The sequence below is a fragment of the Vespula vulgaris genome, chromosome 5, assembly GCF_905475345.1.
Source record: "Vespula vulgaris chromosome 5, iyVesVulg1.1, whole genome shotgun sequence".
Taxonomy (NCBI): Eukaryota; Metazoa; Arthropoda; class Insecta; order Hymenoptera; family Vespidae; genus Vespula; species Vespula vulgaris.
In genome coordinates, this window is record NC_066590.1 from 2112743 (window position 1) to 2129102 (window position 16360).

At 30.9% G+C, this 16360-nt stretch overlaps 4 protein-coding genes across 8 annotated transcripts in view; 3 read left to right on the plus strand and 1 right to left on the minus strand.

The window, feature by feature from the left end:
• The window catches only part of LOC127064229 (protein phosphatase PP2A 55 kDa regulatory subunit), a 37910-nt gene extending 31183 nt beyond the window's left edge, over positions 1-6727 (minus strand). For 2 of the 4 annotated variants that reach the window (XM_050994987.1, XM_050994986.1), the window contains exon 1: positions 6119-6727. The gene's annotated coding sequence lies outside the window, so the exon portion shown is untranslated. Of the gene's footprint in view, positions 1-4388; positions 4481-6118 lie in introns of those variants that run through there. The other 2 variants (XM_050994988.1, XM_050994990.1) reach the window with 2 other exon arrangements.
• Positions 6728-7079: 352 nt separating this feature from the next.
• On the plus strand, positions 7080-13226 carry LOC127064210 (TATA box-binding protein-associated factor RNA polymerase I subunit B). The gene is made up of 10 exons (XM_050994902.1): positions 7080-7790; positions 7890-7980; positions 8093-8297; positions 8374-8515; positions 8609-8736; positions 8819-9034; positions 9122-9351; positions 9426-9618; positions 11049-11489; positions 11571-13226. Exons 1-10 carry the CDS (start codon positions 7668-7670, stop codon positions 12772-12774), a joined length of 2973 nt encoding a protein of 990 aa, XP_050850859.1. The 5' UTR covers positions 7080-7667; the 3' UTR covers positions 12775-13226.
• Positions 9622-11175, plus strand: LOC127064242 (isoaspartyl peptidase/L-asparaginase-like). 2 transcript variants are annotated; one of them, XM_050995017.1, is made up of 4 exons: positions 9622-10079; positions 10149-10248; positions 10549-10969; positions 11054-11175. In XM_050995017.1, exons 1-3 carry the CDS (start codon positions 9752-9754, stop codon positions 10952-10954), a joined length of 834 nt encoding a protein of 277 aa, XP_050850974.1. In that variant the 5' UTR covers positions 9622-9751; the 3' UTR covers positions 10955-10969; positions 11054-11175. The 2 variants fall into 2 exon arrangements, with proteins under 2 accessions (XP_050850974.1, XP_050850975.1); XM_050995018.1 differs by lacking the exon at positions 11054-11175 and having other exon boundaries at positions 10149-10448; positions 10549-10728.
• A 131-nt stretch (positions 13227-13357) lies between the features above and the next one.
• Positions 13358-16260, plus strand: LOC127064219 (ATP-dependent RNA helicase abstrakt). Its single transcript, XM_050994941.1, has 10 exons — positions 13358-13600; positions 13693-13963; positions 14040-14385; positions 14485-14618; positions 14702-14858; positions 14920-15082; positions 15161-15461; positions 15564-15713; positions 15806-15988; positions 16063-16260. The coding sequence occupies exons 1-10, from the start codon at positions 13565-13567 to the stop codon at positions 16197-16199; spliced, it is 1878 nt and encodes a 625-aa protein (XP_050850898.1). The 5' UTR covers positions 13358-13564; the 3' UTR covers positions 16200-16260.
• The last annotated feature ends 100 nt before the right edge of the window (positions 16261-16360 follow it).

Sequence of the window (16360 nt, forward strand, 5' to 3'; positions counted from 1 at the left end):
ATACGAACTAAGAAAATTGAATTTGATCTTCGACAATATTACGGTTCTAATTCGATGCAATTAAAACAATTGTAAAGATACTAATCGTTTTAATATTAGTTTCAATTGCAAATTGGAGGATACATTCTCTAACGAGAAGAAGAACGTGTATGATACGCACGTGTCATCAAATTGCTATCACTATTTGAATTATCTCGTTAAACCCATCACAGTTCTGTGATTCGTTGAATTCCGTTAGTTGACACAACTACGATCTAATTAACATTCTTAGTAATCAAAGTACATATTTTTGATATTATATTATCATTACTATGTACTAATGTAGGAACGAAAATTTCTAGCAATGGTTCGATATCGCGTGATCTAATCGTTCGAAATAAAAAAATATATATATAAATAATCGCAGAAATTCAGCGAATATCTTTGCATGTAAATTGTAAAACGATATCTTTGAAGCTATAGAAGCAACGATAGTTTATATCTAAGGCATGCCGAGTGTTGTTTTGCTATTAATTGTAAGTAAAGATGCGATTTTGTGTGCGTGTGTATGTGTATCAGAAAGTGCAAACCAAGTTCCGAGAGAAGATAGTTAGTTTGAGTCCAGTGATCGATAGTTTTCAGACTAACGATTGATAGTGATTGATAAATGATAGCGATTGGATATCCAACGAACAAATTGTTTTTTAATCCGGCGCGAGAATTTGTATTTGTAATTAGTCGAATAATGTTTCAAACTTTTGCACTCCAATTATCAATATTGCTATCAATATTATCCGTTTTTATTGATGTTAATAAAAATGAATGTTTAGGTGAAGCCTAGTTAATTTGATAAGTTCCGTGTATACACATCTCGGATGATGTTCCTATAAATTTAATAAAAATACATTTTTCCTAACTACAACATTTTTTTCCAAAATGTACAGAGCGTAAAGAGTTAAGTGAGTGTGTAGCTTTTTATATACATATTTTCCGGAATCCTATACTAATTTATAATTGATCAAATTGTTAAACGTTATGAAAATTCAAATTTATATGAATTCGTTCACGATTTACATATATAAGTATAATACATATAAATATGTGAAGAAGAAAAAAAAAGATCCCTTGTTTTATCGATTTACTCGAACGACTTGCTATCAACAGGTGCCGTCGTGATAAAAACCACCGTAACAAAGTATTGATTTTACGCAAATCGAGGTGTAAAATAATGTATAATGTCCACAACGCGTTTTCTTGACAGAAAAAAAAAGAAAAAAAAAAAAAACAAATTACAAAATTAAATCTCGAATACGGAAAACAATTTGGAATCATTCAAAAAAAAATTTCTTATCTATCAATCTAAGTACATATGTACACGTGATAGCTCACGTAGAAAATGATTGAAACGCATCAGTTACTTCGAAATTACACGCGAGATTATTGACTCCGTAAAGATATTTATTTTCGGATTTTTGATGATACTCGAAAAATTCTTAAACCTATCGTCTGTTAAAAAGGGTCGCTAAAAGCGTGTGAAAGTTGGAACAACGCCAACTTTTATATTAGTGCTTTAAAGCTTCTTTGTCGTTGGAAAGATTTAAGAAGAAGAAGGAGAAGAAGAAGAAGGAAACAGAAAAAAAAATAAAAAAAAAAAAGAAGTGAAATTTACTTAAACAAATTTTTCGATAATGCGAACCTGTCATTTTTTTCCTAATTTCTAAAAAAAAAAAAAAAAAAAAAAAACATTTGCTTCGATTTTAAGCGATCATTTTCTTAAAGAAATAGAAAAAAGAAAGAGGAAGAAACGTGAAAAAGAAACACGAGAATGCATTTGTTTTTACAGTAGCAACATATAAAATGCATTATGCATTACCAAAGAAGATATTAAACTTACAATTGAAGCCGTTGTATACTCAGGTGCAGTTGATGTCATTGCATACTCATAACTACTATCGTTGGTACTACATTTTGTTATATACAACATATATGTATGTATGTATGTACGTATGTACATATATATGTGTGTATTTATATACTAGTAATTAATATTTGATGTGACGGATTACATTATCTCGATCCGTATTTTCTGAAAGGATTATTCTTTCTCATAATCTACGATCTCTAGATCTTTCACCTTTAATTTTTTTTCCTTTCAATTTTCTTTTACAATAATTTTTAAACGATATTTCGTTATTAGTTTGAACGTCCGAATATCATCTTATAAATGTCTATCAATCTTTATCGTTTTAAAATATAAGGACATGTTACTTTTCACTGCTAATCTAAAAATCACGTTAGACCTTTTTTCTTTTTTGGAAATATTTATCTTCATCGAGAAACGTCACGCATGTATGGTGATAAAAATCGGCGAAAAATATCGTTCGTACGAATGTGCCGCGCGTGCGAGCGAATGTGTGTGTGTTTGTGTTTATGTGTACATGTGTATATACACATATACACATATAAATTGGTCCAGCGATCGGATCAAACCCCCTGAGACATATTCCATGGGCCATGTCCCTCGTACTTTTCTTTTTACCTTCGAAGTCGATGTAAAATTTAGGGTAGAAACTCTATGATATATACATACATACTTATATATCTACAGGGAGCTATGAACAAAGCTAAGTCCATTTTTTCCAACGTAAAAAAGGAGGCTTAACGTGTTAACCCGATGATAGAAGACTATAGGATTCACGTATTTCCTTACGGATTATTTAGAACACATTGAAACGTATTCTAGTGATATAACTCTGTCGTTTGGAAAACATAAAGAAAAAAAAAGGAAAAGAAAAGAAAAGAAAAGAAAAGGAAAGAAAATCGATGTTCATCGACTCGTCACAATGATCCGTACAAGGAGAAAGAAAAGAAAAAGAGATCTATTGTCGGAATAGCCTGTCGAAAGCTTGCAATTTGTCTCTTATTTCTTCTTTTTATTGTATATAAGAGAAAGAATTATTTATAGTCTGCTATGAACTCGACCGATCCTTTCGAATATATATATATATATATATATATATATATATATGTATGTATGTATATGTATCTATGACCGTCGTATATATTTTCGATCTTATCAACGATTATTACGTAAGATCAAAGGAGAGATCATAATGCAAAATAAGATTGAAGTTAAATAAAAATGGGTGATCAAAAATATATAGACCGAAGTGGGTCGAAAGTTCGTAGATGACTCAAAAGTTCCTAGGTTATTATTAAAAATCTATTAATCTCTTTTTCCAATATTTTTAAACTTGTAATTAGGATTATAGTTTTATAAGATAAAAAGAATTTGTAATTTTATAATTCGAAAAGAAATAGCTTAAACAGTCAGTCACGAAAAAAAATAATTCATTTTTTAAAAATAACCTAGAAACTTTTGATTCATTCTATAGAATCTTTTGAATTTATGTAGATATATATAATATGTACATACATAAAAATTTGTCATGTTCGTCATTTATCGTCGAATAATTAAGGAGATGAACACAAAAGTTAATATGTAAAAGTCGAATGAGAAGGATAAGAGAGAAGAGACGGGAAGAGAAAATGAGAAGACAATGAAGATGAGTAGAGAGATGATAGACGCTTCACTAATTAATTTTCTCTTCTCTCTCTCTCTCTCTCTCTCTCTCTCTCTCTCTCTCTCTCTCTCTCTCTCTCTCTCTCTCTCTCTCTAATTTTTTCTAATGCAACGACATCGGCCAAAAAAGCATATCCTCTTTAAGTTCAGTTATATATACGAGCACATATAATAAGAGCGACCGTTGGATTAAAAACAATGGTGAACTTATCTGTCTTATTACTTTTCTAAACACACATACTTGAAAACCATATATGTATATATCACATAAGCAGTGCTATATGTATGTATGTATGTATGTATGATGTATGTATGTATGTATGTATGTATGCAAGTATACATACATATATAAATATACATTTCGCACTTAGAACAATGAATTATCAGTGGAAAGGTAGAGAAATATTTTTTTTCGAAATTTCAAAAGTCGAAATAAGTATAAAATATTAGGTTAACCTCATAATTTGATGGACAGATGTGTATAACAGATTAACGGAAGAAAACGGAACTTCATCGTTTTTACATGCAATTTGCGATCGTTTCTTCCTACGTTCGAGAATATCTTAACGATCGTCGATGAAACTTTTAGTTAAAAAAGGACGACGTTAAAAATGAGACGACCACGACGATACGATGATAAATTTTACGAGAAAGGATGAAAGAGTGAGAGAGATAGAGATAGAAATCGATCGTCTCGTTTCAACGAGATAAAACATTGACATGAGTTATGTACGTACATATGTATATCGTGAAAGTTAGCTCTCTTCTCGGAAAAATTGTTTTTATTTTCGTAAAAGGTTCCTAATATTATATCTTACATACGTACATATTTATATGTTCCAAGCTCGATAACCTCTTCAACGAACAACAAGATGTCTTCTCTCTCTTGACGAATATCGATTCTTCTTTATTTCTGGCCTGCGTAAAAACACTTCACAAAATATGTATGTTCGTATGTAATATGTATGTATGTTGATATATTGCAAGGAAGAATCGCGAAGGTCGAAGAACGACGATTGAAAGTCGCGCCTTAACTAAGCGCGGAAAATTCGAAATGGTATGTGTCTTCTTGTCTAACCTCGATTAGGAAGTACGAACGAACTATGAAAGTGTAAGAGAAGGACCAAGGAAAACCTTGGCCCGATTCGTGTTGTCTGTCATGGGACGGACATGAGAAAGAGAGAAAGATAATTACGATGTGATGACGATATCAAGCAGAACGTGCTTTTCATCGATCGACGAACCAACGAGAAATATCTTAGATAATATCTATGTTAGAGTATCAGGATAGTTCGACCGACAATGATCACACGCGATCGTTCAGGTGTTCGACCGCGTTCGATCGATGTATACATGTATAAACACACAGAGAAACACATACGCACACACATCTATAGAAGAAAAACAAATTGCAATATTAACGACAAAAAAAAAACGAAAACAACCCGGCGAGGACAAGAACCTGAATAGTTTCAAGGTCGAACTAGAAAATCGAACTGACCGTTTCTAAAAAAAAAAAAAAAACTTATCACAGACCACGTGGTACTTACGTTACGACGTGCTGCGAATAATAACAATGGATGGGTTAGTCGTGTAATAGCAATGTATGTATATAGTACATGATCAACTACAAGGAGATACTTTCCTCGACACACGCGTAACATTCCCTTTCTGCATTGAGTACTAATTCTAATGCTATACATATGCGTATACTTATTCCTATGGTGTCGTCATTCTATAATTCGTTTCTACCAATAACCAATAGGAATTGATTTATCATTTTTCCAATATGGCGACGCACTTTATTAAAAATGCCCATTGATGCCGCAATTCGCATGAAATCCATTTTCGATAAATTTCGAGAGATAAGAACATGTAACGTTAAAATATCGAGAGGTTATACGGATATTGTTATAATTATGACGTAGAGTTCCTGAAAGCGAAATTGCGCGAAATGGAAGAAAAAAGAAAAAAATCACATGAAAAAAAGCCGAATCAAAATCGTTTATGAAAATTCAAAGATAGTACTCACAAAACAACATTCGTAATATTAACTTAAAGCTCACGACGAACGTAAAAAGAACGATCTATTTTCTTCCCAAGTATGTGATCGAACGAATGAAAAATAAAGAAAATGAAAAGAAAAAGAAATTAACCTGTAAAACCGACGCTCATTTCGTATCCCCCTTTTTTACGATCCGATGTCCTGCGTCCAGCATGCATCGCGGCGTTGTCTCGTAGTTTAATCTCGTGGTGCTTAGGTACACGTTGATCTTATCATTCTGTAATTTACTTTTAGTATGGAAAACCCGATACACACTCCTTTATATCAGGTATCACGCAAAAGCAGAAAAGAGGGTTGCACTCTCTTTTCGCTTTGATAAAAGAATTCTCGTCGATGTGAGGAGCTTTGAAAAACGTCTCTCGAGGATTTTTTCTTTTCCTGTTTCTTTTTTTTTCTTTCTTTTTTTTTTTTAAGAACGCCGCACTTAAACGTAACTCTCTTATAAGGAAGCACGAAAGAAAAAAGAAAAAAGAAAATATTGAGAAGCTTACCGTAGTGTACGAAGAACTTGCAAAGAAAATAAAGAATACGCCGGAGTACTTCGTCGAAAGGCCCACACCTAGGTCCTCCGAGCAGCGTTAAAGCACTTCTTAAAGAAAAAAAAAGAGAGGAAGACGAAAAGGAAGAAGAAAAACAGAAGAGAGAAAGTCGCGCTTTCTCAAGCAGGTCGACGAGGTAACAACGAGGAGGAGAGTTATGCGATCGTTCCATTAAAACTTGCTGTCCTCGATCACTAGGAAACACGAAAGCACACGCACTTCTCTCCTTTTTCGTCGTCTCACGTAGACGTCGACAACGATTACACGATGATAGTAGCAAGTGTAGATTACTCGCGAAGAAGACGAAGATGCTTGTCGACGACGACGACGACGACGACGACGAGCAACTACGCATCGAGTCTCGTGTTCAATTTGTATACACGTTGAAACGCGTAAAAACGTTTTATCGAACACCGACGAATAATCATGACGACGGTGGGGTCGTTCGTTCGGTTAATCGGTGGTATAATAGTAATAACGCGAAAACTGTGCTACCAAAAGGTATGAGGATTTCGACGATGACAGAACGTGAACACGAACATCCGAGATTCGTCTTACGCGAGCTGGTGTTTACTACTGAAAGCGACAACGCGCCGACGTAACTCTCCTCTCGAGTCCCCAACGAATCGGGGGACAAGGACCGGGGTACCCGAGCCACTTCGGACCGGAGTGCAACAGTTCGCTCGATCGAAGCGCCACCGGGGTTGTCTGTCTGTCTCTTTCTAAACCTTCGGTTAACTCACGAGGGAAGGGACGTCGTGTTGACTACTCGAGTCACTGCCCGAGTCTGTGCCCCGAGTGTCCTGTCTGCCGATAACGAAGGGATCGTGCGCATGTACACATACATATGGATCACGCGCGCGCAACTTTTTATACACTACTTATCTAACCCATACTGTGAATGCTTGCGAACTATACAATCGACTCGTAATTTCCCTATAACCTAACCCCACTATTGACTCGTAAAGAAACATTTTTTACGTAAAGAAACTCTTTTAAGTGCCTTCGAATATGATCGGAAATAAATAGATATAGCGTTTCAACGTTTCTATTTATTGGTTATATTTATTTATTTATATTGTTGCAACGAAACGAGAGAGAAGCAAAAATGGTGTAAAAGTGATCATGTATTTAATCGTATCAGGGATGAATTATATTTTTTATGCATATTGCGTCTAGGGAAAATTATATATATATATATATATATGTATGTATGTATGTATATGTATATGTGAAACTCGATCTTACGTGCTTTTTAATGGATATATTATTTGGCAAATGATCGTCTTTTAGAATTATAAAAGGACACTTTTAGAATTATAAAAAAATATTTAGAATTTTTAGGGATCTAATTTATCTACTATGGGTATATTACGAACGTACTTGTAGTGTCCTCTGGTAGTAAACCTATTATAAAAAATGTTATAAAAAGAAGTGGGGGAAGAAAGGCGGTCTCGAAAGTAACATTTTAATTTGGTTAGCACGTGTGTTGTGTTGTCGAATGCAAGAAGTTTCAATGGAAGGAGATACGAAAATTAAGCAAGTATGTCGAGTTTGTGGTGGTACCAAATTTTTCAAGGAAGCTGGTTACTTTTATTGTGAAATCTGTCAAACGCAAAATGAGGTATACCGAAATTATATTTTTGTATATAATTATAAGGTTAATAACTAATTAATACTAGATTATAAGGTTATGATACAACGTTGTATTTTCTTTGTTCAGGAAATAATAGAAGAAGTGTTAGAAATTCGTGCAGATCCATCGACGAAACTGCGAAAGATTACAATAAAACAACAGAAAGATCGAAAACATGGTTAATATTATATTCTGTATATAATTATACTTGTTTGTTTACTGAGTATCCGTTGAAATCATTTTCGATAGTATTATTAAAACTTATATATTAAATTTGAATCACTATACAGGTGAAAATCAAGGGTGGACAACATGGGAAATATATAATTTTGTTTTAATTGGATTAACCGATGAACTGATAGAACTTGGTGCTTCATTGGATATAAAATTGACTGTGCTACAATTATGGGCGGCATATTTAAGTAAACTAGAAGTAGCATTCACTTCAATAAACAAAAAATGTTTACCAAAGCTTTCTAAAAGATATCGTAAAAAGTTGGTTTATATCGTTTTGATTGTATTAAGATGTAAGCTTCAAAATTTTGTTATATTCATGACCATTTCTTCACAGAGATGCAGAGATCATTTATGGTAAAGTTCGATCACAAAAGAAAATCAAAAGACGGAATAGAACAAATATAAATAGTGCAAGTAATTCTATGGCTTCTGGTACTCAAAGCGATGGTGGTTCACAAACATTTCACAGAAATAAAGTACTGTATTGTAATATAAAATTCTTTGCTTTATAAAAAAATTGATGAAATGAAGATTAAAATAATACATGTTATTTCAATTGGTTTTAACAGAGACTCATGATAAATGCGGATTATGAGAAATATGTGAAATCTCAAACAAATTCTGATGCTTTTAGTGGAGTTACAGTTCAAAGTGGTTACAGTTCTGATGGAGGAACATCATTTGAAGCAGAAGGAAAGTACGTTTTGCTTATAACTGATACAATATAAAATGAAACTTGCATGTTTTAGAATATATATTAATTAAAACTTTTTATATAGGGTATCCTTTAGCAAACATGCAAAAGAGGAAACTAGAAAAATAAAAGTATTATCTAAAAAAGTTCCTTTTGGAAAAAGGATTAAATACAAAAAAACACATATTACTACTCAATATAAAACAGGACCATATATAATTACTCCGATGAAACTGTGGGCTATTGTTTATCTTGCTTTAAGAATTCATAAAGAATCAATACAATTAAGTGATATGTTAAGGTTTGTAATTACTATTTCGTTTGATTTAAAAATAAATCTTTTATTTGTTTATTAATTATTGTATGTATATATAATGTGATTTGTTAGATATGCAAGAGAGGGTCATATGTCTTACTATAGATTAGATCATTTAGTTCCATCTGAAGTGAAATTGTCTCAGAATGATGTGAATTTTTTATCACAAAACACAGAAATAACCCATAAAGGTATGAGAAGAATAGCTGCAAGTATGGCAAAATTTATTGGAATTAAGAAAATGAGTTGTCCAAATCTTTTTCCACTGATCAATCGTTATTGTCAGGAATTAGCATTACCAAGTATGAAAACTTTTAATATTTAACTTCTTAATATATAAAAAATGTATTACATTATTTCTTAAAATATTTTTTAGGAGGAGTACTACTATATGCTGAAAGATTAATTGCTCTCTCTCCTCCAACAATGATTTTTGATTATAGAAAACCATGCATCCCTAACTATGAAGCACGTGCCATGGCATTTATTATAGTTGTGTTAAAAGTGTTATTTGGATTGGATGGTATAACAGAGCATATTATTAGTAAGACTGCAGAACATATTAATAAGTAAGTTGTGTTATTTTTCCACCTTTCAATTTTTTATTTGTAAGAAAAATGACAGTTTAATTAAATAGGTTAAATTTTCATTCATATTTGTCTCAAATTTTATAAAAATACTGTTATTACAAAATCAATCACTATGTCTATAACAAAATATTATCAACAAAATAATAGTTTTATGCGAAGAAATAATATAAATGAAATATACCAATTTAATAACTGGGACAAAAATTGTATTTGTGAAAAGAATACAAATTTACCATGTATAATTGTACATGGTGGTGTAGGAAATTGTAAAGATTTTTTGGTTATTGAGAAAATAACAGCTTGTCAGAAAGCAGCATCTAATGGATATAAAAAATTAATTAAAGGAGGAAGTTCTATAGAAGCTGTAGAAGCAGCTTTATGGTGGTTGGAATGTGATGAATTTTTTAATTGTGGTTATGGATCTGCATTAAATGAAATAGGTAGAAATATGTACGAATGCTATAAAAAATATATGTGAGTCTAAATAATAACATAAATATTAAATATAGGACAAGTACAAATGGATGCAGGTATTATGGACGGAGATAAATTTGAATGTGGCTCAGTAGCAGCAGTTTCAGATATAGAACATCCTATATCACTTGCTAGGTATGTTTTGGAGAATCTCCCAAATAATATAATTGTTGGAGAAAATGCCAAACAGTTAGCACAATATGCAAATATTAATTGTTTATCACAAGGGAATATGATTGCACCGACTGCATATCTTGCCTATAAATTAAGTGAAAAAGGAAGTTATTTAACTGACTATGACATGGAAAATTTAGAACATATTCAAACATTGCAAAGTAATGAAGTAAAAATTTTTTAATTGATCAAAAATATTATTTTAAGACTATCTGTAGGTAGCATGGGAAGTGTTGGTTGTGTAGCATGGGATGGTTATAGGATTGCTGCTGGAACAACAACAGGTGGTTTAAATAGAAAATTGATTGGAAGAGTGGGAGATTCTCCATTATTGGGATGTGGAACATATGCTGATAAAAATGTAGGATGTTCTTTAACGGGTCATGGAGAATCTATAATAAAGCTTGGAATGGCCCGACGTATTGCAGAAGATGTTAACCAAGGTTGTAATCCAAGAGCTGCATTACAGAAAAACTTGGATTACATGTTAAGTAAACTTAAGGAGAATGGTGGTGGTATTGTACTTAAAAGAGATGGATCCTGGGATATATATTTTACTTATAAGAGAATGCCATATGCTATTATTAAAGATAATATGTTTACATATGGGGCAGATTTAAATGAACGCAAAACAGATGTTTATAAAGATTTTGATGTCATTTGTTAATATGAACATTCCTTTGTAATTATTTTTTCTGATATATTCATTTTTCAGATTTGTTGGAATATGTCATTTAACAGTTTCTATTTTTATGTTTCAGTGTAGCTAGAAAACAAGATGCACTTGATAAAAAATTATTTAGTTTTTGTGAATGGCAAAGGTATATTGAATGTAGGAAAAATATTTTAGTAAATAAACATTTTCCAACAAAATTGAAATACAATCCAAGTATACCATTGAAAAATCATATGTACTTAAAATTCTTGGAATTTATTAAATCAAAAAAAGATGGAGAAGCTCCAGAAATAACTAATTATAAGCATCTTTTTCCACGAGATCTTTCTGATGCTATGAAACAGTGTTTTGAAAAATTAAATCAAGATAACATATCATCAGAAGACATGACAATATTCACTCCATCATTAACTCCTTTTCATTCTTATCTTCAACAACTTCATGATGATTCTCCAAACGAATTTCCTGACATATTAAAAACTGACTTTTATGTAACAAAAATTGGATACACGACACACGTCAAAGAGTAAGTAAAATTCATTTATATATTTTTTTATCTGTGTTTATGTTAAAAATATTTATATGTAACCTTTATGTCTTTTTACAGATTTAAACAACTTGCTGCACAATGTAACATAAATTTAGAAATTATAGATTCTAGATCACATTTTGTGGATAAAATTGTACCTTTCTTTGAACGTAATAAGATAACAAATGTATCAGAACTTAAAGAAGATGTTCAAGTACATAATTGTATTGAATCAGAAGAAGAAAATGTAAAAAAGATAGAAAATTTTACTAGTTATATGGATAAAAATATACCTTGTTATATTAGAATTGACGATACGAAAGTACAGCATTATGATAATGTAAAGAATTCGTTTAAAAAGATTACAAATTTCAACTGTAATGATCATAATGATTTTATATTTGGAGATGTTTTACCAAATGGTAAATTATTAATAACCAAAGAAAATGATTCTGACTCGGAAGATGATGTATTATATCCTAAAGATACCGAAAAAAAAACTGAATTCGTGAATACAGAATTTTACCAGAAATATAATATCGAATTAACACACTATGAACAAGAATCAATACTTAAGCCAGAAAGAAAGCGAACTATTGAAGATTTTATGAAAAGTAAAATGCATCAATCTCGTGATTCGAAAGGAAAATTTATAAAAACTGTAGAAGTGCCAAAATTTATGAATATTTATAATCTTATGAAACCTAAAATAACAGATAATTATAATTTCTACGAATTACATAATTTTACTGGATTAAATTTTGACAATGTTGATCTAAGTCAATCTGATAATCTTGAAGTGGATATATTCAAAGAGTCATATGACGTACTAAAAGATCAAAAACAAATACCTGATAAAGAACATAATCATAATGGCAATTTAACAAATTTGGATGATAGTTTAGATTTATTTGATGAATCTGATAATTTAGATGAAAATCAAGACATCAATGAGACAAATTGTCCTTTAAAAAACAACGTAGATTCCATGAAAGAAAAACCTGATAACATGAGATTTTTTCGTCCTTTTCAAGATTACTGGATGTATCACTGTATATTCAGTCGTGTAAAAGGAAAAAACTTTGAATTATTTGAAAAAGTTTTACCAAGAAGTTTTCGTTGGTTATTAAATGAAGGTGCAAATATTCTAGAGATGACCACAGAAGATTTGTATGAAGAAATCTGTATAATAGAAAGTTTTTACTCGCAAATTTTAAATCCTAATAATGTACTTGAAGATTCTATGAGATTACATCGTAGTCTCATTATTAGTAAATGGTGAATGTATTATAATTTAGGCAATTGTATATAAAAACCTAATGATATATTTATATACAAATAATATACAAGCAAATAGATTTTATACAGTATGTACTTAGTTCTGTATATACAGTATATGCTTTGTCTGTCTAATCTATTTGTTAAATTTTATTTTTTTTGTATACAAGCTTAAACATGGTGCTATATTTATAAACGATAGTTTAATAAAATATTCGAAAGAAATTTAAATAAAATGTATAAATTCAATAATTAACTATCTTATATTGGTATTGATAACGTTATATCGAATAATATATGATGACATTAAAGTTGCTCATCATTGTTCGTTTCTACAATATCTTTGAAGTAAACTCGCAAAACAATAAAATTTTTATTATATACACTGACTCGATTATTACCTTATGAGGAGAGCGGTATAACTTACAAGCTTATACACATTATATGATAGACGTATAGTGGGGACAGTGTTTCCCCCACTACCCTTGTAGTTCATATTTTGTCCATAGTTGTCGCTGAAGTCGCATTCGACCGATAGATGGCGAACAGTCCTAATAACTTTCGAGACATAACACTGTTTCGATGTTTTGGACTGACGTTACTTAACCTTACAAATATTGTTTAGTTGTCTGAAGTGTAAATTGTACTCTTGTATATAATTATTTTTAACGATATTATAATATATCAATAAAATATAGTTTTGTTTACAAAATAATGAGGTGATTTCTAATAGAGTAATATTTTTTAAATATTATGAATTTAATATTATTTTATACGATTTGTAAATAATCATTATGAGTCAGATTAATAGCGACGAACGACCTAAAAAAGTAAGTAGATTTGGTTATATTGATTATTTCATTATTAATTGCATCTATGTGAGCATATATATATATCATATAATATTGTATAATGTATATAGAGGTACAGGAAAGAAGAAGAAAAAAATACTTTTTCTGATACCGATGAAGATTATGTACCATATGTACCTGTTAAGGAACGAAAAAAACAACAGCTTATTAAACTTGGCAAAATCAATCAGTTGAAAGAAGAAAGTGCAAATGGTGGTATTGGAAAAAGTAGCAGCGAAAATGAAAAGGATGATGCTGACGATGATAACGGTCAAGTTTGGGGTCGTAAATCTAATATTTCTCTTCTGGATCAACATACAGAATTAAAAAAATTAGCTGAAGGTAAGTTATATTTAAAAACAAGCGTGAATTTAATATGAAAAAAAATTAATAAAGTATTAATATTGTATATATGTAGCTAAAAAAGAAAGTGCTATGGAAAAACAGTTAAAGGAAGAAGAAAAGATTTTGGAAAGTGTGGCAGAAAATAAAGCTTTAATGGGGGTTGCTGAATTAGCAAAAGGTATTCAATATGAAGATCCAATAAAAACTAGTTGGCATCCTCCAAAGATAGTACTTAATCTTGGAGAAGCAAGACATGATAGAGTTAGGAAGAAATTAAGAATTTTAGTAGAGGGAGATGATGTACCTCCTCCATTAAAAAGTTTTAAAGAAATGAAGTTTCACAGAGGTATCTTGAATGGTTTAGAACAGAAAGGAATCACTAAACCTACTCCAATACAAGTACAAGGAATACCTACTGTGTCAGTAATACATTTATTCTACTTTATATTTTTTATTGATTTTGATTTTATTGTTAAACTTTAATGTTATTATTTAATTAATCAATGAATCTATAACAGGCTTTCTGGTCGTGATATGATTGGTATAGCTTTTACTGGAAGTGGCAAAACATTGGTGTTTGTTCTACCCATTATAATGTTTTGCTTAGAACAAGAAGTGGGTATGCCCTTTATACGAAATGAAGGACCATATGGTAATTACTTAAATAGTTAAATAACATAGCAATATATTTTTGAGAGAGTAATGTTAAAAACCCCATTTTATATCATTTTATAGGCCTCATAATTTGTCCATCGCGAGAATTAGCAAAACAAACTTACGATATTATTCGTCATTACACGAATAGTCTAAGACAAGCTGGTTGTCCTGATATACGCAGTTGTTTAGCAATTGGTGGAGTACCTGTATCTGAATCTTTAGAAGTCATTAATAAGTATGTAACAATTGTTTTAGATATTAAGATATTATTATAAATAATAATTTAATATCTGCAGAGGTGTACATATAATGGTGGCTACGCCAGGACGTCTTATGGATATGCTAGACAAAAAAATGGTTAAATTAAGTGTATGTAGATATTTATGTATGGATGAAGCAGATCGTATGATAGACATGGGTTTTGAAGAGGATGTGAGGACGATTTTTTCTTTTTTTAGAGTATGTTTAACACATGATTAATTTTAATATGAACTATAATTATATATAATGAAATAAAAATGGAAAATATTATTATAGGGCCAAAGACAAACGTTACTGTTCTCTGCAACTATGCCAAAAAAGATTCAAAATTTTGCTCGTTCAGCCTTAGTAAAACCTGTAACAATAAATGTTGGTCGTGCAGGTGCTGCCTCAATGAATGTAATTCAAGAAGTAGAATATGTAAAGCAAGAGGCTAAGATAGTATACCTTCTAGAATGTCTTCAAAAGACTCCACCACCTGTACTTATATTTGCTGAAAAAAAACAGGACGTTGATGCAATTCATGAGTATCTACTTCTAAAAGGAGTAGAAGCTGTAGCAATACACGGAGGAAAAGGTAACTAAATTTAAATAAAAAATTTGTCATATCAAAATATCAGACAATATTACAGAGTTTTTCACTTGTGTATATATATATATATTTTTTTTTTTTTTGTAGATCAAGAAGAAAGATCACGTTCGGTTGAAGCGTTTCGTGCTGGCAGAAAAGATGTATTAGTAGCAACGGACGTTGCATCTAAAGGTCTTGATTTTGCAGACGTACAACACGTTATAAATTACGATATGCCAGATGATGTAGAAAATTATGGTATTTTGATTCGCAGTTATTGATAAATTTAAAAATAATATTGTCTATCTCCACATATGTACATGGAATGAAAATAATCTGTTGTGTTTCAGTACATAGAATTGGAAGAACTGGAAGATCAGGTAGAACTGGAATAGCCACAACATTTATTAATAAAGCAAATGACGAATCTGTGTTACTTGATCTTAAACACTTATTGATGGAAGCAAAACAGAAAGTACCACCATTTCTACTTGAACTTTGTTCTGAAAATGAAAAATATCTTAATTTGGGAGGTAAAATAATTTATACAAATTTTATTAATTATTCATTTACTTCAATAGAAACCTATTATCATTTCATCTTATAGATGAACGTGGTTGTAGTTATTGCGGCGGTCTGGGACACAGAATTACTGAATGTCCTAAACTGGAAGCTATTCAAAACAAACAAGCGTCGAATATTGGCCGTCGTGATTATCTGGCCAGTAATGCAGCTGATTATTAATATATATTCGTCTCTTTTAATAACGTATAATAAATATAATATTTTATTATATTATTCTTAATTTTCAACAGATTTTCATTCGTAGCCTACTAAGTCTTTATACATTTCACTGTACAATTATTATATATATATATATTTATATACTCTTTCTCTCCTCTCTC